The 23543-nt window shown below is 42.2% G+C and overlaps 2 protein-coding genes and 1 long non-coding RNA gene across 4 annotated transcripts; 1 reads left to right on the top strand and 2 right to left on the bottom strand.

Annotated features, from left to right (window-relative positions):
• Positions 1-531: 531 nt before the first annotated feature.
• LOC139637823 (uncharacterized) lies at positions 532-7450 on the bottom strand. The gene is made up of 3 exons (XR_011694694.1): positions 7358-7450; positions 6624-6748; positions 532-664 (listed from the first exon to the last, which is right to left on the bottom strand). It is a non-coding gene; the product is annotated as an uncharacterized lncRNA (long non-coding RNA).
• Positions 5246-8350, top strand: LOC139637822 (rho GTPase-activating protein 24). Its single transcript, XM_071506718.1, has 2 exons — positions 5246-6463; positions 7303-8350. Exons 1-2 carry the CDS (start codon positions 5502-5504, stop codon positions 7538-7540), a joined length of 1200 nt encoding a protein of 399 aa, XP_071362819.1. The 5' UTR covers positions 5246-5501; the 3' UTR covers positions 7541-8350.
• Positions 7695-23172, bottom strand: mapk9 (mitogen-activated protein kinase 9). Of its 2 annotated transcripts, none has more exons than XM_071506716.1 (12): positions 22944-23172; positions 17945-18091; positions 16409-16538; positions 15879-15937; positions 15408-15546; positions 14809-14974; positions 12304-12375; positions 11093-11275; positions 10545-10669; positions 10375-10438; positions 9983-10054; positions 7695-9776 (listed from the first exon to the last, which is right to left on the bottom strand). In XM_071506716.1, exons 2-12 carry the CDS (start codon positions 18058-18060, stop codon positions 9640-9642), a joined length of 1263 nt encoding a protein of 420 aa, XP_071362817.1. In that variant the 5' UTR covers positions 18061-18091; positions 22944-23172; the 3' UTR covers positions 7695-9639. The 2 variants fall into 2 exon arrangements, with proteins under 2 accessions (XP_071362817.1, XP_071362818.1); XM_071506717.1 differs by having other exon boundaries at positions 10545-10666; positions 22944-23085.
• Between the last annotated feature and the right edge of the window lie 371 nt (positions 23173-23543).

The raw sequence follows: 23543 nt of genomic DNA, 5'->3' as shown, positions 1-23543 counted from the left end.
AAACATGTTCATTTTCATCAGTTTTTTGACCCTTTTTAACTGTAACAAATGTACAATATTATGCTGTTGCTGACATTTTTAACACTCATCTTTGTGTTATACTTAAACACACATGGCACCACCACACATTTCACTCAAATGTAACTTGTAACACATTAAGTGGATTTCAGTACAGTACAACTGAAATGATATAATATGCTGGTGCTGTCTGTGAGGACTAGCCCTCTCTCAGAGAAGTGAGAGGCAGGTTCTTTTTGATGAGAAGAAGCTTCTCTGCAGCTGTGAACTGCCTCCGTTTACATCCACAACATGTGACACTGAACTACACAGCCTTTCATTTCCCACAATACTGCATGGTGCTGGGAGGTGTTTGGCCCAGACTGGAAAACTGCTCTTTGTTAACCCCCCCCCCCCCAGTGGTATGCAGTGGTGTGTCTTTACAAGAAGCTGTGGTCTCTACTACACTACTGGTGCTCAGTGATGCTGATGCTTGCTCCTCTGCCTCCAGACTGCTGCAGGCCTGGGCCCTGAGCAGCTTTCTAGCAGGTTCCAGATCTTCATGCTTGTCTGCCTCTCTTCTAGACACTTTCTGCAGTTCCAGCATCAACATATTTTTGGCCTCTGTAGCAGTGTTGATGTTTGAGGAAAAAAATGATCTTTACACCTAAACCAGAGAAAATATTTTGTTAGCTGAAATTGTTAGAATGAATATCAGTATAATGCCTCCAGATCACTAAATGTATTATGTATCGGTGAAAAAGTATAAAGCTTTATGTTGGTCATAATGACAAAGTTGTTTTCTTCATACTCTCTCTCTCTTTCTCGCATGCTCAGCAAACACACTCACACACTTGACCTCAGATCGAGTACAGCTGCAATGCAGTAGAGTGGGGTGTTTTCTGTGTCAGTGAAGCGTCTCTGGACGTCTGCAGCTTCGTTGTTTTGATGCCATCGTCCCCGTCTGTTTCTTTGGTCAAAAATCTCTGAAGCGCAGTTACAGCAGGAATCACATCTTCGGCTTAACTCAGAAAAGATAACTGCCTGTAGCATGAAGTACATGTTGTTCCAGCAGGTCTGCACATCCAGGCAGAGCCTCCTTACAGGCTGTTTGAGCTGCACCTTTATGTCCTCCAGGCTGGAGTAGGCTAAAGTGAAATGCCTAAAATGTCCAACTCTTTTACGTCCGACTGCCACTGCATCAGTTACACTTCTCTGAGCCAAGAGACCCTAGTTAACAGCCAGCTGGAGGGTGTGTGCCAAACATGGCAGCATAGGGAGTCCAACATCACTCGTGGCCTTAATCATGAACAGAACTTTTCAGAATGCCCTGAGTCTGAAGCACTTTATCAAACAGACCTGCTGTGGCATAGCTAGTGTGCAAACCCCAAACCTGCTTTGCTTGTAGATCGACTCACCGGGGAGTAAAATCCTCATCAGTCCACTGTGCAGTTAAACTGAGAGACACTGGGGGGCTGACACAGCTGTACTATAATGTGGTGATGGCTGGGAATCACATACTGCTGCTGCAGCCCACTAAGGAGACGACATAATCGAGTATTATCTACAACTGGTAATGGCTGTTCATCAAGAGCAACGTACTCGGCCTGTTATTTTTACCACCCATGGGTTGTTTCTAAAAAACAGCTCATGTATATCAAAACCAAAATAACAGTGGCAGTAATATAGGTTGTGGAATATTTCTTTCCTGGTAGTAACCTACAGATCCAAAGCAAAGCCGATGTCAATGAATTCCAGGGATTATTAAATGAATTGAACAATGATGTCCAGGACAGTTTACATCAACACACACCCTGGAGCAAAACAAACCAATCAGCATCTCTGCTTCAAGGGCCATTTAATGAAAATAAAAATACACCTTCACACATGGTCCACGATTTTATTGTCAGCTGGATTCCCCCAGTAAAATTGCCTTTCTAACCATATCTATGTAAACCCGAGGAGTGAACAGATATTATGAGAACCAGTCGCCCACATACTGCAAGACAGAAGACACATCCAGTGACACTATGACTAAACTATAAAATGAAATATAATAAAACAACAATGTATGTTATCTTAATGGTCACACATAACACAACAATATCCAGTGCATAGTAACTTCAAAGGAGCTTTTAGAGACATTCTGGGCCTGTTGGGCCCAAACGTTTTGCAATGCCCCTTGGCGACCTCCTGGTGATGCTCAGTACTGCGCCCTGAGGCCAAAACCAAGAGTCACGATCAACCTACAGTTTGGTACAATCATAACAGACATGTTGAAGCAGAGACAATGTAAATTTCAATCTCATCAACAATGTTATGACTGTCTTATTAAATTTGAAATAATAATAAATTAAAAAGACAAAAACAGTATTTTCCTTACAACAATTCCTCGCATGAGTTTAAGAGTTGTGAACAGTTTAAAAAACGAGCATGAAATACAGGCAGAAATGATCATGGTCACGAAGTGATCCTTAAGTGCTCAAGAAAAAAATCTGAAGGTCTGGTCCTTTCATGACAACTGGGCAACCTGTTGATGAAGATCATGTGATGTGACTGGAAGCTCCACGACAGCTACTAAATGGACCCTGAGGTGAGATTGTTTTGTTACCTTAATATATAAAATTTAGTCTCTGGAGCTAAGAAGATTAAAAAAGGAGAACAAAAAAACAAACATTTTTTCAATATAAAAAAAACAGTAAATGTCGCCACAATAGAACCACCGCCACACTTGGTGTGGTGCTGGAGTTTTGTTATGTCTATAAATGCTTCTGAGGTGACTGCTGAAAAGGAAACCATGGTTGTTTTAATAAAACATGAGTAAACAGCAAGGAAACGGTATATAATCTTCTCAGGGAGCTGCAGCTTTAAAGCACACGCACAGGGAGAGGTTGGGGATCAGAGGCAAGAGAGGCAGGGATGTTAATCTCTCAAAACACACCTGCATGCAGGAATACACCTTTGCATTACAGACAAACACTGTCTGCTTTTTTCTTTATCTCTCTTTCCTCTTGACAGTCCAAGTTGCCGCCTATCTGCTCGACTGCTTGTCGCTCCTCTCCAAAACATCCACAGCTATACGTACTATATGTAACTGTATATATATATATATATATATATATATATATATATATATATAAATATACATTATATATCTCTGTAACCACTCAGCAGTTGAAAGAGGAACTGACTCTGGAAGCTTTGCCTCTTGCAGCAGACCACATCTCTAGTAGTTAACAAGGGCCCTCTTCAATTAGTCTCCATCGAGACACTTGCTAAAATAGTCACAGAGCCCTTCCCCTCTCCAACCCCCTCACTCCCTCCCCTCCCCACCTTCATCCATCCACCTTTATTATTTAGAACCAAGGGGATCTGTGTTGCCATGGATTCTGTTGTCATGGCTACAAACAACTACGCACATGTACAGGAAGTGCAGAAGGACGAAGGAGAAGGGAGGGCCGGGGCGATAAGGGGTCTTGGAGGAAGCTTAACCTCCGCATGGTGGAGATCCAGCTGCGATAAGTCTCAGGGTGACGGGGTGACGGGCGGTGAGCCCTGCGAGGTTGTCCATCATTTCATTCAATGACAGACGAAGGTCGGGGCAAAATCCTCCGAGGGATATGAGAGAGACTGCAGCAAATATGTGACATTCCAGATGTGTTGTTTTCTTTCTCGTGCCTCTGTTGTTTCAGAGGGGACATTTTAGATTTTCTACCACAACTCTTTACCCATATTCCAAAAGCATCTTTCTGTATTATTTCAGAGCAGCATATCTGAGATGCAGAAATCATTTAAATCCTGCGCTGTGCAGCTACAACAGGATAAAACACTATGACTCCCTCTCTGCCTGCGCAGCCTTGAAGGACATGGGACGATTTACATAGGGCAGATAAGAGTGGAGTTTTATCAGTGTTGATGGACAACTGACTGTTTAATGTGCGCAGGCAGAAATGAAGTTTGCAGCACGTCCTTGATTTTGTAAGGCGCTGCAGTGACACTCCAAGGCTCTCGTGGAAAGCTTTGTTTTTAGTAGAGTAAATCAGTGCTCCCATAACAAAGCACCCATAGGCACCACGTGTGATTAAAGAACAGTTTGAGAGGCGTCACTTCCTGTTGTGCAGAAAGGTGCAGAAAAATGCCTGTATAGATGTTTCCTCTGATCAAGAGGAAGTGCCTTTGATAGTGGTTCCTCCATGGCACCGGCCTAATGAGGGAGTTCTTCACTGAGCTGTTAGATCAATAGTGGATCAATCATTCTCACCTGATCTTTATAAAGCTGCAAAAAATCTCAACACCTCAAACATGGACGGTGAGAGGCAAACATCTCACAAAATTACTTATATTAATCAAATTATTATCTCAAACAGTAAAATTATATTTGAGCGTCAAATATAAATATGTTGATCTGAATATTAAAGCTCTGAAGCATCATCCTTGTCTTCATAAAAAATGCCATCATTTCAAGGTACACCACCCATTTCAAGTAGAAGCTTTTCATAATGTTGCCTGCAGCTCCACCTTGTGGTTTGAATACACACTGACAACAAAAGCTGTTACCCAGTGTGTGTGAGTGTTTATGGCCACTTTCTTTCCTCTCATTTTCTCTCTCTGCCTGTCATCACATCATGTCTTTCACCCGTAGCTCTGAAAAATAAACATCTGTCAGAATCCCCTCTCTATACCATATGGGTTAAATCTGTGATCTTCTGTGATTTGTCGCCGGGCTCTTTTTTGTGGTAGCATTTTACTGATTTTGTGCTGAGCAGCTCTCAAAGATGAGATAAATGCAGTGGAGTTCATTGCACAGAGTGAGTTCTGTCCAAAGTACAAGCACTTGGCTGCTAACACATCCTACAGTGTTAATGCAGACCGAGTGCATTGAAAGAGAGGAGGAAAATCAATGACCCAGCTGAGGTAAGAGGCCCATGCAAGAAGTATGCAGTACTTACTGTAGTAATCCTAATAATCTCTGCGCTATTTCTCTCAATGTTTCAAGTTTGTATTGGATCATATATTTCGGTGTGCGGCAGATCTCACTGCACTAATCTTGTGTATAGATTATGGGGTTCATTGTGAGTGTTTCACACTTTGTGCTCATGGCCACTGTCTATTTCTGTGGTTGCAGTTATGTGTGACTGTCTTTAGGAATGTGCCCGACTATATTATACCCTGGTCCCTCCCTCAGAAGCTGTACTAAAGTAACAGCTGATGTCACGTCAGTCTTGCTTAAAGACATACACACTCACACACACAAACAGTCCCTGTTGGTTACGCCCACACTACAACCTGTCTACCATTAGACAGTAGTGTGAAGGGCGCAGGAGAGAGCCAGCCAAAGGGGAGGAGGGCTCCTGCACCTTCCTCTCCCCACGACACATCAGCACTTGGCTCAAGGAGGCTCCAAACCAAATCCACAACCCCAGCCTTGAATCCCATTACAGCAGTCCGAGGAGGGGAGGGCAGTTATCTAAGTTTCTCAGCTCACCCATGTGCTTGGCTGAATCATGGAGCTGCACTGTCTTCCTTCTGAAACCCCCACCTCAGCCAGCTCTTGCTCCACGGACCCCCTGTACGACAACTGCCCACCTTTTACCCAGCGAGGGAGGGCCAGGGAAAAGGAAATGGAGAGTAAGGTTGTGTGCCCGGCTGTAACCAGACTCCCAGGCCCCTGCAGCCCTCTGCCTGGTCTGGCCCCAGCTGTGGCTGAGGTTCCCACACTGGTTGGTGGGGGAAGAGGGCCTGGCGCCTGGCCAGATCACAGCTACTGCAGCTGGGGAGGAGGCCTGGGGAGACAGGGCTGGGAAGCAGAGCTGGGTCCAGGCATAAACAGAGCAAGAGGAGGAGAGAGAGGAGGAGAACAGGGAGGTAGCTGGGGAGTTGAGGACAGAGCTCATCTGAACCAGAGCCCCAATACATCAGAGATTGGGCAGCACAGGAGTGCTCTGTCTCTGTATGACAACCTCCCTGACGCCGTCACCCCCGACAGTCTCCAGGAGGTCTTTCAAATGGAAACAGGTTTCCAGGAGCACGTGCAGGACCAGATGTATCAGGCATGGGCCCCTGAACAGATCCAGGCACTGATGGAGGGTGAGGGAGTGAGCCCCTGGTCGTCCTGTGAGATCATCCTTGCTGAAAGCGGTTCCAGTAAACAGGACCAGAATTCAGACAAGGACAAGAAGCATGAACAGGAGCCAGAGCTGGACTCAGGATCCTGTGGATTAAAGCAGGGGGACCGGATGTTGCATCCCCAGTTCCCAATGTCACCTCAACGCCTTACAGCAAGTTCCCCTCAGCTATGCCTAACTGAGTGCCAGGCCCAGCATGTAGAGCAGCGTTCCTGGTCTCCCAGGAGGCCCCCTCCTGTACCCCTGGCTGACCCCTCTGCCAGCGCTCTTCGCAGCCTCCTCACCAGCCTCCAACAGCAGATAATGCGACAAAGGGAGGAGTATGAGGAAAGGATAATCAGGTAATGTTCATTTTGTTTTGTTTTGAATTTCAATTTAAAACTACATGGTGCGCATCATCACTTTGCACATATTAGGCACACACCATGCAAAAGACTGAATTGTCCTAAATCTAATGTGCGTTTGCTCTGGGCTGCAGTGTTACGGTTGCAGTTCACTGACTTGACCATGAGAATTTTGCAGCCTGTGGTGTATTTCCAGCGATGTTCCCAGGCCCTGAAAGTGTGTGGGTCCACTCAGCTGTGGTGCTCTGGTCACTCAGCTGACCCCGAGCTTCACCCTATATCCTGTTTAGTTCACAGTGCACCAACAGCTGATTAAATTAAAGTTTCCCAAATCTCACATGACATAAACAGCCAACAGTTCATATTCATAACTAGTATGTGTCATATTTTCTGTTTGTGCATATATATGTGTTTTCAATTGATCTATAAGTCAAATTAAAACATTTTGTATTAGCAAAAAGCTGGTTGGAGAACACACACAGTCTGTGTGGTTGACCTATAGAAAGCTCAAGGCACTGGAAAGAGAGCTAATTTAAGGGGCCATGCTGCTGACCTAGCCAAAACACATACCTCATTTATTACTGATATAGATAGAGCAAGTCTGTGTAAGGTTAGGTGTTGGTAGTGGTTGGCAAGGACAGGAGGAAAATGACAATTCTTTCTTTACGGTAAGACAGATTTAACTGTGCTGTTTGAACCCAAACCTCAACTTCACCTGTTCTGCTTTTGCCAACCAAATCAGGCATCAAATTCAACAACCAACTTAAATATCATCGACTGACCAACAAATAAACTAATCTTTACTCTCCCTTGTCTCCTGTGTTTTTAACATCAAGCCTAGAGCAGAGGAATGAAGAGCTGCAGGTAGAGGTTGTGCGCTTGAAAACAAACCTTGCACAGCAGCGGCACTGGTACCAAGCTATCCAGGCTAAGATCGCTGAGTCTGAAAGGGCCCGGGCTGCTGCAGAGCTACGCAATGCAACGCTGCAAAGAGAGATGGAGCAGTTTTTTGACACCTTCGGAGAGCTCAACAATGAGGCCAAGAAGACAGAACATATTGTCAAAAGCTTTTGAGGAACAGTACGCTTGGTGTGTGATGGTGTGAATGTGTGAAGAAATGCACAGTACCTTGTATAGTAGTTTCTCTCTGCCTAGCCAGAACTGTTTTGTCTCTCTCTGGGAGGGATTTAAGTGATGTATAGCTATTTCTTCACTGAAAGGAAATGAATCACTGATGTCCACTTTATTAGTTGCGTAAGGGCAAAAGATGCTGGCCAAGTGATAATATTGTGGTCATTGCAATCACACAGGACATCTCTGAAAATAAAAGGAGAAACAAACTGAACAAAAGTGTGAGATGTACAGTGTATACAATGGAGCTTTTCTTTAAACATGGTAAACACACAAGATGTTCTGAACACTAATGCTCAGCTCTGATAAGATGTTCAGGAGTGCATTCGCCACTCCTCAGGTCATTTAAGGCATGACTGAAAGAATAAGGTCATGTCAAAAAAGGAAAATATAGTGTACAACATGGTGCGAAAGTCCTCAGTGACTCCATAGTGTCATATTTCTGCATGTCCATCACACTGTGCAATCAGTTCAGCAAAAAGCAGCTCCACAGTCCATTTTCAAGGTTCGCCTCAGTTTCATTTTTAACAGTTGCAAGGTCCAGATTTTGATTCAGGACTCCAGTCACGTCACACCACAATGTCTGCTTTTTGTTGCTGGGCCAACTTCCTCCATATATGTTGCCTTCACGGACGGGGTGACTGCTGTCTTTGAGGGCGATTCAAAAGAGATAATGAAGGACAGTGATGCACAGTACATTTGGTAACACATACACACATATAGGTTTACAAGGCAAAAAAAAAAAAAACATCTCTCAAATAGGCTTTCAGAACCAAGAACATCAAGGTACTGTAAGTAAAGGAACTGACCTGAACAGCTTTCTCTTTTTAACAAGAATTACAGTATCTTATAGGCATTGTTAGTGCCTTCATGCAAGTTAAACACCATCCTTTGTGTTTTACTGCCTTTGCATGTGTTCTACATGGTGTCTGATTCGTGATCAATTTTGTCACTGTCCCAGTAATAATGGAATGGTCTAGAAAAGGAGCAGCCCATGCATTTAACTGTCAATGAAATGATTTGACAAGAGGCTTGATTTCCACGGGCCTCGAGGAGATTGTGTGCAACATTTTGCAAGATCACAAAAATAAATATTACATGTAACTTTTTTGCCTCCAAATTTATATGACTATGATGTTTGATATACACATTGATAGTACCTTATGTCAAATGGGGGTGATTGTATTATATAGTTGTACAGATATGTTAAGTTTTTTTAACAAAACAAGCACACCTTATCTACTGTATTTGTCATGAGGGGCTGCAGCCACTATGAATGTCAGATCTTGACATCTTTACATACAGTACATTATAACAGGAAATAAAACTAACACTGCAACCACAAGTTCCTCTAGCTGACAGGAGGAAAAAGCTCAAAATCCACATCACTCAAGCCAATGAATTAAAAAACACTGTGCAGAAAGCACCACTGTGGAGCTAAAGCTACAGGAGCGACCAAACTGTGGATTAGTGTTTGATCATCAGATGAACATCGGACGGTTGGTGTGCTCGACTTACGGGAAGCTTTTGTTCTTATTGGCGTAACATGCATGTGAGCAGCCGGCTCTGTGTTCAGTGCGTGTCTGCTCTAATTTGATGACAATAACCTCTGGTCTCAACTTAATATTCGCTAAAAAAATAAAACTATTAAAATACAGGCATACAGAACAAACAACAATCCTCCACCTTCTCCTGGCAACCTGAAAATCAATATGGATGCATACATCTATACACTTGATCAAGTTAAACAATATCCAAAAAGAAAAGAAACAGAAACCTTTAACCCAAGAAATAGCATAGACAGCTTTGACCTTTAGGCAGCAGTACAAAACAAAGTTTGAAGGTGAAGTGGATCAAGAAGATCAACCAGATCATACAGGGAAAGAAAATAGAAAAATAGACCTATTCATTAACTTTAAATGGGGGAAACATTTAAAAAAAAGATTCCAAAATGGGAAGGGAGTGAGTAAAAAGAAAAAAGGAGGGTGGATGTTGACTGGTATTTGGATATTGTAAATGGGAGGTGGGAACATGGGCTGCGTTCACTGACTCTCGTCCAGCGGTCCCGTCAGTGTGTCGATGCTGCTGCTGTCTGTGTCCGAGGCCAAGGTGTGCTCCGTGGACATGGATGAGATGTCGTTGGCTGAAGAGGACTGGGAAGCTGAACCTGACACCACATCTGATAAATGACACACACAATGGAGAGATACAGAGTTTAGCAAGTTGTACAAATGAGAATAATATTTGGAGTTAATACAGTAGATTTCCTATACAGATGTGACCACAGTGACAGGAAAATAGTCTTAAGATGAAGCTACACCACTTCTTACAGCAGTTTTGTAACCAATACAGCTGATAATAAATGACGATGGTGGAAGTACATACCGGAGCAATCCTCTTTCATTAGTCCATTCTTGTTCCTCTCTTCCCAGTCAATCACCTCTTCATAAATGAGTTCTGTGGAGAAATAATGGTATTGCATAATTTATTTGGACACTGGGTTTAAGAATGATTTAACATGTGTTTTAGATGCGTTTTGTCATTTGCATCTAACTGAAATGCCCACACCATTCTGGTATGTGGATTTTCATGATAAAAGTCAAAATAAACAAAGGTGATGTTAAACTCTTCTTTGGACAGTTCATCACATGAATATCTACATATACATATAGAAGAAACATAATTCTAAATCAAGTTTCCTGTACATTTAATTAAAATGTGAAGGTTGAGTTAAGATGCACTGCTGATATGTTTCAGCAGAGGGCAGTGCATCCTACCTTTCCACTGCTCGATGGTGTGCTCTCTCTCTTCCAGCTGCTTATCTGAAATCTGGGGAGGAGGCTGTGAAACAAAGAGAAATAGATGCATCAGAGCAAGATCACAGACAACCGCTGCACTGACAAAGAGTTAAACCACTGAACTGTCTCGAGTGGAACAATCGCCTCACCGCGTCGGCTTCTGCAGGGTCGTACCACACGTGAATGTAGGGGTGGTTGAGGGCCTCCTCCACGGAGATGCGGCACTCGGGATCAATGACTAGCATTTTGGACAGCAAGTCCCGTGCCTGACCTGCTGTTATGGCAACAGAAGAAGGGCAGTGTTACTATGGAAACAGGCCTACGACATTACATCATTTAAGCAGTCTTCATGAGAACTGATTACTTCCCTTCATGGTATTGGGTAACATCTCTGGGAATGTCAAGATTTGTTCTCTTGTTTTAGTGATGTGCTCTCTAGCTCTTAATGCCACAGATTAGGCAGATCTGCATGGTCATTCTCTGAACTAGTTGTGTAAGAGGTCCAGTTTTCATCTTCTGTGCCCCTGTAATTTTTTTAGGAACTGTCTGGTTACATCAATATACTGTTGACAAATGCCTCTCTTTCACTATAATCTATGCTTACATCTATACATACATGGCTGTGTCCTTGGTAAGACATTTAAATCCAAGCTGAAGGTGAATTAAACTTGTGTTTTTAGGTATCCAAAATTCTTACTCTTCAGTTTGTCGTGCTCTGAGTCAGACGGAAAGGCCCAGTCGGGGAAGAGCTCAGCAAAGCTGACACCAGGATACTGTGGCTTGTTCATCACATAGTTCCTCACAGTCTCCATCAGTCGGTTCATAAACTCCAGACTGGGCGTGCCCAGAACCTCAATGACCTTATTCCACTGGTCGATGTCTGGACAACATGCTTGTTATGGAAAAACCCTGCTGCATTGTGGGCATGTATGTATTTAAGCAAATGCAAAGAACATATGAAAAGGCAAAGGATCAAGTGAGAAATACATGGAATTGATACACTTTGCAATCCAGTGGCAAGTATGTGAACTGTTTGGAATGACCTGGTTTTCTATATTGATTGGTCATAAAATGTAGGGCTGATCAATTAATATTACTGAAATTGCAATATGGCCAAGTGAAATATCCAAATCGCATGATGATGATGATGATGTGATTTTTTTGATGAAGGTAAATGTCATATTCTTCACATGTAAAGGAACTAGCTTGTTTGGTACAAATCTCAGCAAAAATCCCATCCTCATCATGTTTATGTTTTTCTTGAGTCAAAGTGTAATGATCATGACTCATATTACAATATCTGTCAAAATAATCTCAATATGATTTTTTTTTGCACATCGTTCAGCACTAATAAAATGTAATCTGATTCTCATCTATGTCAATAAGGAAAACAGCAAAAAAATGAAGCCTGCTGACCTACAAATGCAGGAAAAGACTATTACTTCCCTAGATGAAAACCAATCTATCCCAGAATCACACTACACCCTGCATCCATTCCCTGCTCCTCAGGTGTAAATGGACTGTGCCACTGAAAGGAGCTGGTGAGTGAAGAGGTGACTAAACCCATTAGAAACATAGAAATGACCAATATAAATGCAAATGATCTGAACCGCTTCAATTCCATTCGGGCTATCAATTAAGGGGGATTACAGATATCTGGACAATAGCCCCACAGATTAATAATCATTGAGGAGGGTGGGAAACACAGAAAGTTCTCTGGAGGAAATCATGAGTCGCCCCGTTGAACAGAAAACACTCAGAGGGCATGACAAGGAAAATGCCTTGACAGACAAGTGTGCAGGAAGAACCTTAACACAAGCGAAATGTCAAGATGGATGAGATAGTTTATGCCAAATGGAAGTGAGATGGAGGGTGAGCAACAAAGATGGTGAGAGCGGTGAAGGATACGGTCGGTGCCCTGGAAGATGACGCTGCCCTTTACCATCTCTCCCATGATACACCCCACTGACCAGATGTCCACTGGGAACAGAGAGCACACAAGCAAACACAAATACACACACACACGCAGAAACACACACACAAAAGGTGTTAAATAAAAATGATCACATAACATCAACCACATAATATAATGCAGACTAAATATACAGTAAAGTGACATATGGAGGCTGCACAGATGAGTAACATGCTCCATGGTTTAAATTTGAACGACAAACACTGAAATGCAGAACACCAGCTCTGGATATTTTAGTCTATCCTCTAGCTACGCCATGGCCGAATGCTTTCATCATATTCATCTTCAGGCTGGCTTTCTTTTCTCTCTCTGGCTTGGGAAACCGACTTAGCCTTCCAGGCCTTTCTCCTCGGCTCCGCTTATCAGTTTACACAGCTGTTGCTCTCTCCCTCACTTTCCCTGTGAGTTTGTGCGCTTAGCAGAGTAGGATGTTGTTTGTCTGTCTTTCGTCCTCTCCCTCTCTGAGTTGACTGTTTGCTTTAGAGCGTTTATATGTGGCAAATAGCCATTAACTCCTCTCTTTCCTTGATTTCACTATCACTGAAGCTGAAAGCCCTTTGTGCTCTGATAACAGCCGCTGATCACTACAATGGACTTTAAGTCAGGTCAAACAATGCATAAATCACAACTTTAAACTTTGGACTACTTATCATTGTAGCTATGCTCTGTACTTGGTAAAACACTTCCCTGTTAGTTTAGGAAAAGGACACAGAAAGGGCTTGATTAGTCCTTCCTGTTTTTAATCCTTCCTCTATGTGATGTTTCATGATAAAGGCATCAACTTGTAGCTAAACTAGTTCAGAAAAATATGAACAACTTTACTGTAGGTCTGACAGAACAGATAATTTGAAGCACAAGTCTGACATCACCCCAGTGATTACAGTGGATTTATTGTTGACTTGCATGGCTATCTGTAGAATATGCTCTTGGCAGTGAAATAACTGCGTAAAAATATGAGTCAAATTACTGTTTCTAGTTTTTTTTTCACACGGAATATGTTGTAATAAACTAAAACTGTTCCTGATTTAAGGAAAAAAAAATCCTTTGAGTGTCTTCTGTCTCCACTTGGAGAAAATAACTGGTAAGCTTTAAGAGACAAACAAGGAAGGATACAGTCTTTTCCAGGAAAGAGGATTTTGTGAGAGATCATTTCAGCCATTATGCAGCCAACCGACCACAGGTCCACTGCAGCAGAGTAGTAGCATAATGAAGTCATTCACTGTCACCATCAATGCCTAGTAAAACCAAATTTAATAAACTAGAGCACGACTGGATCAAAGACTTATGACTGTGTAATGTAGGCAGGTTTCTCACAAATGAACAATAAACTCATTCTCCTTAAGAGCCAGCTGTGATATGCTTCTTTGCTTACTCAAATGCTGCTGTGTATTGTAAACAATAGAGTCTATTGGACAAACTATGTAATCATTATAATGTTTTTAAATTTCCTCACGCTTTCCTCCGCATCACGTTCTGTAATGTATGTTTTGTATATTAGCTGATATAAGATTCAAATGAATGTATGAGAAGCCTGTATCAACCAATACTGATGGCTCGTTCCACACTGAACCACATCTAATGGGATTTCTGCAATGAAGCTTTGGACAGGGAAAAAAACAGCATCAACAAGCTGGTTTTCACAAAGGTGGATGACTGGCCTAAAAAGAACACGAAGCTCCGGGGGACGTGCCACCTTTGTGTTTCAAGTGATAGTTCAGGTTATTTGATTGTGTGAGGTAGTCATGCATAGTCCATGTGTTACCTGCAGTGGATTCAGATCAGTGCACTGCCAGTTTAGAAAAGCAGCCGGGAACACTGGCACAGGGGTAGAGAGATGTGCTGCTGCAGACGGGGGGCCAGCAGAAAAGCGTGTTTTAGACACTTTAAAAAGACGCCCACTGAAACAATCCAATATCTATTTAAATGTACGCTTCATTTAGAATATTTTCAGCGCTTTCTCTTCCCATCAAAAGTTTAGCTCTTTCTGATTCACTCAGCTGACCTGCGGCTGCGGTGTGTGCGCTGTAGGGGCAAGACAATGCTCTGAAAATACTCTAAATGAAGTGTATATTTGAATGGATATTGGACTGTTTCGATGGGCTTCTTTTAAAGGTGCTAAAATACGTTTTTTCTGCTGGCCCCGTGCACGGCAGCACATCTCTCTGCTAGTGTGTCGTGTTCCCTGCTGCTTCTCCTAGCTGGCAGCATGCTGATCTGATTCCACTGCAGGTAATGCACAGACTATGCACAAATACCTCACACAACACTATGTCAAATAGCCCAAACTATCCCTTCAAGCAGGTATAATTTAATTTCCTTCCTGTAAACACATGGAAGTATTGCATTGATATATAATGTTATGTTAATCAAATGATCATAATGCATTTATTGATGCCAAACCTATATGCTCAGCTACTGTTCTGCCACGTTATCCTACTCACCATTCTCCTTATACTTCATGCCCAGAATGACCTCCGGGGCACGGTAGTATCTGGTCACGACGTAGGGGGTCATCATAAAGTTAGTGCAGGCTGTCCGTGCCAGGCCAAAGTCCAAGATCTTCAGTGTGCAGTCTGACTTCACCACAATGTTACTGGGCTTCAGGTCCTGAGGGTACAGAAAATCTATGAAGCTATAGAAACATACACACACAAAAACATTACACCTGAGGTATTTATGTCTAGACTGATTGTAGCTGGTGAAAAATTAGAAAAGACAACTGGACCAAAAGGGGTAAATACCTCCACATACTTCCAAAGTGCAAATGTAATTTTAGAATCAAAGAAATTATCCATTACTCATGGAAAACCCCTTGAATAAGCAGACATCTTAACAAGTATTCATGGCAGAATAAAGGCCTGAATGACTTGACTTTCAGCTTGAAAGTAACAAGCTGAAATTTTCAATCAAAGAGGGAAGTGAAACACTGCTTCTGAGTCTGATACTCAGTCATTCTTTAATATATTTCTGCAGTGTTTAAAATGTTGTCGTTTGTCCTATTATCTCCTCTCCCCTCAGCACAGTCATTCCTTGTCCTTACCCTATGGATAATGCCAGCAGAGTGTAAGTGTCTGATGCCACAGAGAATCTGGTAGAGGAGGTAGGACATCCTCTCGTGGTCCAGGTCCATGTGAATCACCTGACATAGGCTTGCATCCATCAGCTCCATCACCAGATACCTGAGAGGGCAGGAACAAATGCAAAACAGTGAAGTAGGATTAAAATCATGACAGAGTTGTGCATTAACAGGTAAAAGAGACACAACGAGAAAGAAAAAGCAGTACAAGAAAGACATAAAGGCACAGCGACATGGGGAAAGAAGTCATCAAAGTGGAGAGAGTATATAAAATGACAGCAATAATGGAGGCTGACAAGTTAATAGAGGGATGCCAGTTAAATGGCAGAAAACACACAGAGAAAGGAAGCGCTTCAGCTAAAATCTCTGAATCCTACTGAAAAAGGAACTTAAGAGTAGATTGTTGCAGCCAAAAAACACTCCTCTGCCACTCACAGATCCTGGAATTCCTCCAGGGACTTCTGAGGCGTGAACACATTGATCAGACGGATGATCTGCAAGCAGAAAGACGGGCCATTAGTCCACTCTCTTACTCTCCCATCTACATACACTTCACTGTGGAGAGCTAGCCAACCGAGGGCACAGCACCACGAGGGTTTGCCTGGATTCTCTCACTCTGGGCAGGAAATTTTATCAGCATTGCAGAGAGCTGACTGTCTATGTTTTCTCTAGAGTAGTTTTTTTTATAACGGATAATTAAAATGATTTAGGTTTTGGCTGCCAGTCATTCCCCCTGTCCTCCTGCAAATCACATCAGAAGGAGGCTATTTTTAACCCGGAGAGGATATGAACATGAATGTTACATTTTAAATTTGACTGCCAGCAGTTTTTACCAGCCTGTATAATTTATATAATAAAAACAGCCTTCAGTGACTCACTATGTCTCTTTATATCTATATCAAACAAAAAGCACACATTCCATCAGGTAGAAAACAGTCTTGTTTTATATCAACATTAAGTCTTACATTTTTGTGGTTGACGCATTTGAGCAGCACCAACTCCCTGTAGGCACGCTTAGCATGGGTCTGATTCTGGAAGGGCCGACACAGCTTTTTCACAGCTACAGGTATACCGAGGACTGTATCTAGAGCAGAGCTGGTCACACATCGCACAGAGGAGGGAACAGACAGAGACAAAGGAAGAAAACAAATGCATATTACAGAGATTTGGTTTTGTTTGTTTTTTCAGAAAGAAGACTTCTGCCAACAACATGAGATGCTGAATTGATGATTGGAAAAAAAAAAAAAAAGGTTGCTATTTTTGAAGCCTTACCAGAAGTACAAGCAAATTTCATTGCAATGCAGCTACTGGAGCTTGTATCCAATGATGGCATTTGGGCCTTAGGGTAGAGCTGATGAAGTGTCCAAAATGGACAGGGCTCATCGTGAATATGCTCATGCTGCTTATAAGGTTTGATATTTTTTGTGAATGAGCAGAAACCCTGCCTTCATAGTGGCACCAGAGAACATGTCAGTGGTCTCCCCAGAACATCATCAGAGCCATAATATCCACAGCAAATTTCATGATTTCATTTCTTGATACTTTGTCATGGACCATGGTGTTGCTCAAGAGGAAAATTTTGAACTGGTAGCAGTGCTTAACAAAAGCTCAGCGGTTACCCACACCATCGCAAACAATCCTCTGAAGACTATGAGTATCAATTCTAAATGTAAACACTTCGTTCCCACTGTTTGCACAAACTCATGATGTGCAGCCAAACAAACCCACACAGCTTCCTTTTAAATTCCTGTGGAAATCCAAAGATACTAAACATATCAGTCTGAATTACCGAGAAATGTGTAAAAAAAGTCATGCACATGACATTTTGTACATTTCCATTTAATGCAATGATGTAGCCATAAAAACTGAGTCTAGAGTGTAAATATTTCACTCAGAGTAAACATCATGTAGCTTTGAACAAGAACAAGCTAATATTATGAGAATATACTGTATATGTGATATTATAAATGTGGCATGATTGATGATTTTTTTTAGCTTTGAAGATATTCACAGGGTAAATTAAATGAAACTTGATGTTAAGGGACTGATAGTTATCAAGGTATCTTGTGTGGATTTATGTACTGGACAGACTGACAACGCAACATTGCCATAATAGTTTTTACTTTTCACAGCAGACATTTAAATTTTTAATAGGAAAAGCACAGTTGTAATTTATAACATTAGTGATGGTTCTATTTAAGTGTCCCTGCAGAGCAGTGTAACAGGCAGTCAGCACGCTCAATATCAAGACCCTGAAAGCAGAGAAACTAAATTAATTCAGCCATCAATGTTTTTATCATTTACACCTGCGCATCTCCTCCTACAAAAAAAGTGTCAGCTGTGAAAAAGGCTTTTTAAATCACACGGCTAGCAGGGCAAAAGTTCACTTCACTCATGCAGCAACTGATATATTTTTTCTAATTAGGAGAACGCGGGGTATCAACATCACCCTGGGCTGGTGACACAACGAGCAAAATCATAATAAAAGTACAGCCTCTCACCAGACGATGCCCTGAGCCCCAGAGCCGATTGCACGGAGCTGCTGGTAGCGCTTGAGTACAGTGAAGGTGGAGTCCCCCACCTGAACGCTGTAGAACTGGCCCTCTGCCTCACTCATCCTGCTGAACAGTCAGGACCACCGGCACTGTCTGCAGGGGGTCAACAACACAGACACACACACACACACACACACACACACACACACACACACACACACACACACACACACACACACACACAGAAAAAGAAACAAAAACACAGATTAAGAACCATGCGGTTCAGCTGTGAGGCAGAATGGTAAACAAGTTACAACACATTAATAAGCCCACATCAGTGTGCGATGCAATTATTACATTGTTATGAAACCTGAACCCTTTTTCTTTAGCTCCCTGAATCACTCAAATGATCCTCAGTGAGTGGCAGGGCCTAATATGGTTCCATCTGTCAGTCCCTGGCATCTCTCCCCTCATTTTCAGCCCAGGCCACAGCCAACCAATGTATCACCGCTTTCTGCCCAGTTTGTTCAGCTGACAAAGGTAACAGTGGGCTGGAGCCGAAGTCAAGGCTGCAAATGCTTTGGTGAGTGTGTAGTGGAGAACTGAGGCAGCTGACAGCTTGGAGTTCCTAAGGCTCTCACTGCCATCTCCAAACTCATGCTGACACATTCATGCTCAGTAAACACATAACACACACACTCATGCAGTCAGCATTACGTTTGAGAATGCTCATTATTCCTTGAGCTGTTTCCAGCGTCACTACAAGTGTATACACAGCCATCAGCACATGGTTATTGAAACATGTTCATAGATGTATTGTGTGAATAGTGTTTACAAGAAGAAAAAAAAAGCAGTGTTAGCATTGATTCCTCAGGCAGGAAGTGGAGGAGGAGGATTATTCTTTGCCAGGGTTTGGGTGTGTGTGTGGGCGAGGACACACATTTGTGTAGCTATGCAACAGTGAGCAGTCATGGCTGTTTGTCATTCCTTCAGAAAACAGCCACAGGTCAAATGGAGTCTGATATTTTAGCCTTTTCTGTTTGACAGGAAGCAAGGACACGAGCACTCGCTGGTTCTCATGGCCAGAGTGACAGTGGACTAAAAAGAAAGAAGCAGCAGGGGGGAAGTTATGATCGATTAGAGCTAGAAAAGTCTCAGTCTCGGCTTTGTCACCATGACAGCATTGAAAAGAAATGCACAGTGTGAGCAGTGAGCAGCTGTCAGTTGACAGACTCCACTTGTCAAACTTAGGTCTGAAAGAATTAGTGGAGTGACAGAAAATGAACTGTGTTATTGACAATCAATTACACATTATTTTTTTTATTATTATTATTATTATCAATGACTGATGGGAATCTTTTGTGAAACTGCACATTATAAATGATTACTGAATCAATGAATATATTATTTTTATTATAACTGGCGAAAAGAGGAAAAAATATGAAGAGTTTTGGTTCAAAGTTTGACTTTTTTTGCCATTGTAAGTGATAAATTACTAAATAAAAAGTATTGACAAAAGTCAGGGCACCAATGAACTGTGAACATTTAATGGTGAAATAAACCTTAAATATCTGGGGACTTTGGATAATTTAGGGAAAACATATATAGATTGTTTTATCATTGCAATTTATAGAATCTGCCCAAGCGTTTCCTGTTCTTTTTATATATGTGTATATAAAATTGCACAATATAAGGATAAGGCAAAGAAAAATGCTTAAATAACAATCTATGTTTATCAGGCAGTGAAGTTACTGGCTTCAATAATATTCTTAAAAATAAATGAAAAACAATTTTTACTAAACTCCACATGGTCCCTCATGTCTCCTCTTCAAACACACATATTAGCATATGATACTACAGAGACACAACCCCTCCTTCTTACGATCGCTCATTCGTTTTCATGACAACTACAGTGACTTCACTGGTTGTGTTTTCTTATCTCACAGGGTCTCAGCTTGTCATCTTGTTTATTTCCTCTAATGGTTTATTCTGAATTGTTTGTTTCTTTTCTTACCCAGGGTTTATTTTTTTTATCATGCTTGAACATGCCATCTTTTCTCTTTTGTGCTGCTTTGTAATCGTACAAACACTGAAAAACAGATCCCTTCAGATGTCCGAGGTGTGGGTCTGCGACTGCACCATTATTCAGATGAAAAATGAATCCTTCTCATCACTATCTACTATCTATTCCTATGTGTCCATGCCTTTTTCTCCTTCTCACATGGACATCCAGCTGGCTCCCTCTCACTACACCCAAGGGGAGAGACTTTTAGTTTCTTCATGCTTCTCTCACTCTTTCCATTTTCCTTGGCTTTGTCTTCTTTTGTCATTCTTTCATCCTCCTGACATTTCCTCACTCCTTTGCCCTTTTCTTGTTTTCTTCCATCTTCCCTGTGGCCTCTTCAAAGATTTTCTGACTGAAGGACTGAACTGTACTGACAGATATTTTTGATGAATATTATGATTATGACATGCAGGCAGAGCTTTCCCCACTTGATTACATAAACGTTTCAAATGCAGGTGCAGAGGAAACACGCTGACTGTGGTTATTTAGAGGATACGTTTTCTTTGACATGCAGCATGGATTCTAGGTCACGTATTCAACACAACATATGAACACCTTGTGCAACAAATATCCAGCAACACCTTTCCCTCCGAGAAAAATTCAACTCTGCTATTCAGCCGCACTGTGGCTGATATTCTTCTTCTGTGTTTTATTTTTTTTAACCTTAACATCCCTTTCACTGATTCACAACACACACACACATCAAGCTGAATAACGCTATGAGAGGGTCATTAATCATAACCAAAACCCATTCCAGCAATAACAGGCACAGCGTATGTACAATCTTTCACTTGCTGTCAAGCTAAGAGTGACTATAGGCTAAATGTACAGTTGACTCAGCACAAATATACAAACACTGACAGGGAACAACTGAAGTGAAATGAAAATTGTGTGTAAGCTCAGAAAGTCTGACAGACAAATGAGCAGCCACTTGTTATAGCTCTGTCCAGCAGGCACTGAGGAAAACCACAAACCAAATGTCACAACTGTCAGGCAATTCATTGTAGAATAAGGGAGATCATGAAGTGCCAGGTACACCCGTCTATAAGGTTCAATGGCTGCACGATCAGAGATGCTTCATCAGAGGACACTGTGATTATCATGGCTTCCCAAACATCATTAAGACCGCATGCTAGAGCACTTTCACTGCAAAGAAAACCTGCCAGTGTCATGTGACAGTGTCTTCTATGTAGAGCTAGCTGGTTGCTTTCTCTTTGGGAAGATTATTGATCCAATTTCATTTATATTTAGCTATAGAGAGATAGACTGCAGATTTAATGGGATGACTTTTTTTTTTTAATCAAAAGATTAAATTAAGTTTCATTTATAGCTAAATTTTAATAATAGAGCCCACAATTAATCACATTTATCTAACAGACACTTTTTTCCCCACACAAATAGATCTGGAAGCAATGGGGTCAGTGCTCTTGCTCAAGGACACTTAAACATGTGGACAGCCCGGGATTGAACTACCAACTCCTATGATTAAGGAACAACCTGCCCGACCAAGATGGAAGCTCAGCTACAGTTGCCCGAGTATCAACCACAACAATTGCAGTGTCATATTTGCCTGAATTGTGCAACCCCAAATCCATTTAATAAAATTTATCTAATGCAAAATAAAGTCTTCTTAGTTTCAGTTTGTTTTAGGGAAATGAGATCTGTGTTTAACACGCGCAACATGTTATATCATTCAAATATCAGATGGATATACACTGGCAAAAGGCCAAACTGGCAGAAAACAGAACAGTTAAAGAGGCTGTGCTTGATTGTGCCTGATTCAGTGTCATACAGGAAATACAAATGAAAAGATGGGAGGCAAGTGCACTGTGCTCCTAACCCTATCTCTGTTATTTTGTTGAAATATGATTTTGTACTGAAGGAGTTGATAAAAGAAGTGACCTTCACACAAACATCCTCGACCCCCCGAGCACATCATCATGGTGACTGTCCAGTTCAGTCCAGCCCTTGGGTCTGACATGGCCATGGCTCGCAGCTGGGAGCTGGATGGGGAGTCAGTGAGCTGGCTATGATATCGGATTAGCATGGCCTGAAGACTCAGCATCTCATCCTGATGTAGCAGAGTTAAAAAAATAAATAAATAAAATAAAAAAATAACACAGCACGGGCGGGTAGAGCTACATGTAGGCTCCTGCTGCACTGTAGCTGTCTGCTAAGGCTGCAAGACCAGTCTCTGAAAGAGGATGAAGGATGTTATGGAAAAACGCACCACTATAAACATTCCTGCTATCCTCTCATGTATGTACTGTGTGTGTGTGTGTGTGTGTGTGTGTGTATGCCCCCCTGTTTATGATTTCACATGCTTCAGACTTCAGCCACGGCAGATTAATGCCGTGCACACATGGCGTCTGACATGTTGACAAGCTGAAACTTGCCCTGCCATTGCTCATGAAGTAGATGAGGGTGAAATGAAGCACTTCAAACATCTACACCTGCGTTAGTGGCAACTGTGGCACTGAAAACCACAACACACCCGGCCTGCAAAAATGTCATTCATCTGGCTTTAATCTACATCTGCGACCAGCGTGGGTCTACGAGTGAGCTAGTCCTATGATGTGAGGTAGGTGTGAAATTGATTTTTTTTTTTTTTTTTTTTTTTTATTTCCACACGCCGCATGTCTGCTGTAAAACACACACTCACTCACTCCGAGGTATGAAGTCACCAGTCATCCGACACACGGCGGCCGCAGCACCGGTGGCACACGGCGGCTTATCACACAGAAAACCATCGGTTCACACAGCTGAAGCCACACCAACACACACGTCGGTTAAACTCGCCTCGCCTTTGGGAGGTTACAAAGTTACAGAGGCCTGCTCCCCCCGTCTTTTTGACTTCAGCTGGCAGCAATGCGGTAGTCAGGCCGGGGCTGAGCTGAGAGCCCGGACGGACCAGGAGGAGGCGGCGGCGGCGAGGCTTACCTTCTCCCTTCGCTGTCCCCAGGGCACTCCCATGCATCTAAAACACAGATAAACCACTCTCTCCGTGTTGCAGGCGCAACCGAGGCTTGGAAAAGTTTAGGAGAAGGGCCCGCCGGGCTGTCACGACAGGCAGACCTGTCTCCGGGTCCTAGCTAACTCCAGCGGCAGCGCGGAGGGACGGGTGCGGAGGAAGGCGACGCCACAACAAGCAGGGAGAGAGCAGGCGGGTGACGTCATCACGCACATTTTACGTGGTGCAAACTTTATTTATATATATATATATATATTTTTTTTTTCTCCAAGAAAACTTTGGAAAAAACTTTGTGTTCTGCAGCTTTACTGTATCGGTATATAAGATCAAGAAATAATCAATTACAAAAAAATTCCTGCGCTCGAAATACAGAATTTGTCAATTTATCAAAAGTGTTAATACATGCAGCAGGATGACCTCAGTGTTATGCTGTATTAGCATATTGTATTATGATTACCGATTCATAATATTCACATTACATTAATGAAAGTAGTATTGGCACTGCAAAAATATCAAGAAATAATCATTACAAAAAATTCCTGCGCTCGAAATACAGAATTTGTCAACTT

This window comes from Trachinotus anak, unplaced genomic scaffold (assembly GCF_046630095.1).
Source record: "Trachinotus anak isolate AG129_WGS33_773 ecotype Australia unplaced genomic scaffold, CSIRO_AGI_Tana_v1 ptg000021l, whole genome shotgun sequence".
NCBI classification, from domain to species: domain Eukaryota; kingdom Metazoa; phylum Chordata; class Actinopteri; order Carangiformes; family Carangidae; genus Trachinotus; species Trachinotus anak.
The sequence above is the reverse complement of the archived record's forward strand: the minus strand, read 5'-3'. Positions and strand labels throughout refer to the sequence as shown.

What these genes read in the sequence shown, in the direction of transcription:
- LOC139637822 (XM_071506718.1), top strand. Translation starts at nt 5,502, where the DNA reads ATGGAGCTGCACTGTCTTCCTTCTGAAACCCCCACCTCAGCCAGCTCT. An exon ending in TATGAGGAAAGGATAATCAG is followed by an intron (nt 6,464 to 7,302) that starts GTAATGTTCATT and finishes TTTAACATCAAG; the next exon opens with CCTAGAGCAGAGGAATGAAG.
- mapk9 (XM_071506716.1), bottom strand. Translation starts at nt 18,060, where the DNA reads ATGAGTGAGGCAGAGGGCCAGTTCTACAGCGTTCAGGTGGGGGACTCC. An exon ending in ACCCTGCAGAAGCCGACGCG is followed by an intron (nt 10,439 to 10,544) that starts GTGAGGCGATTG and finishes TTTGTTTCACAG; the next exon opens with CCTCCTCCCCAGATTTCAGA. An exon ending in CACCATCGAGCAGTGGAAAG is followed by an intron (nt 10,055 to 10,374) that starts GTAGGATGCACT and finishes ATTTCTCCACAG; the next exon opens with AACTCATTTATGAAGAGGTG.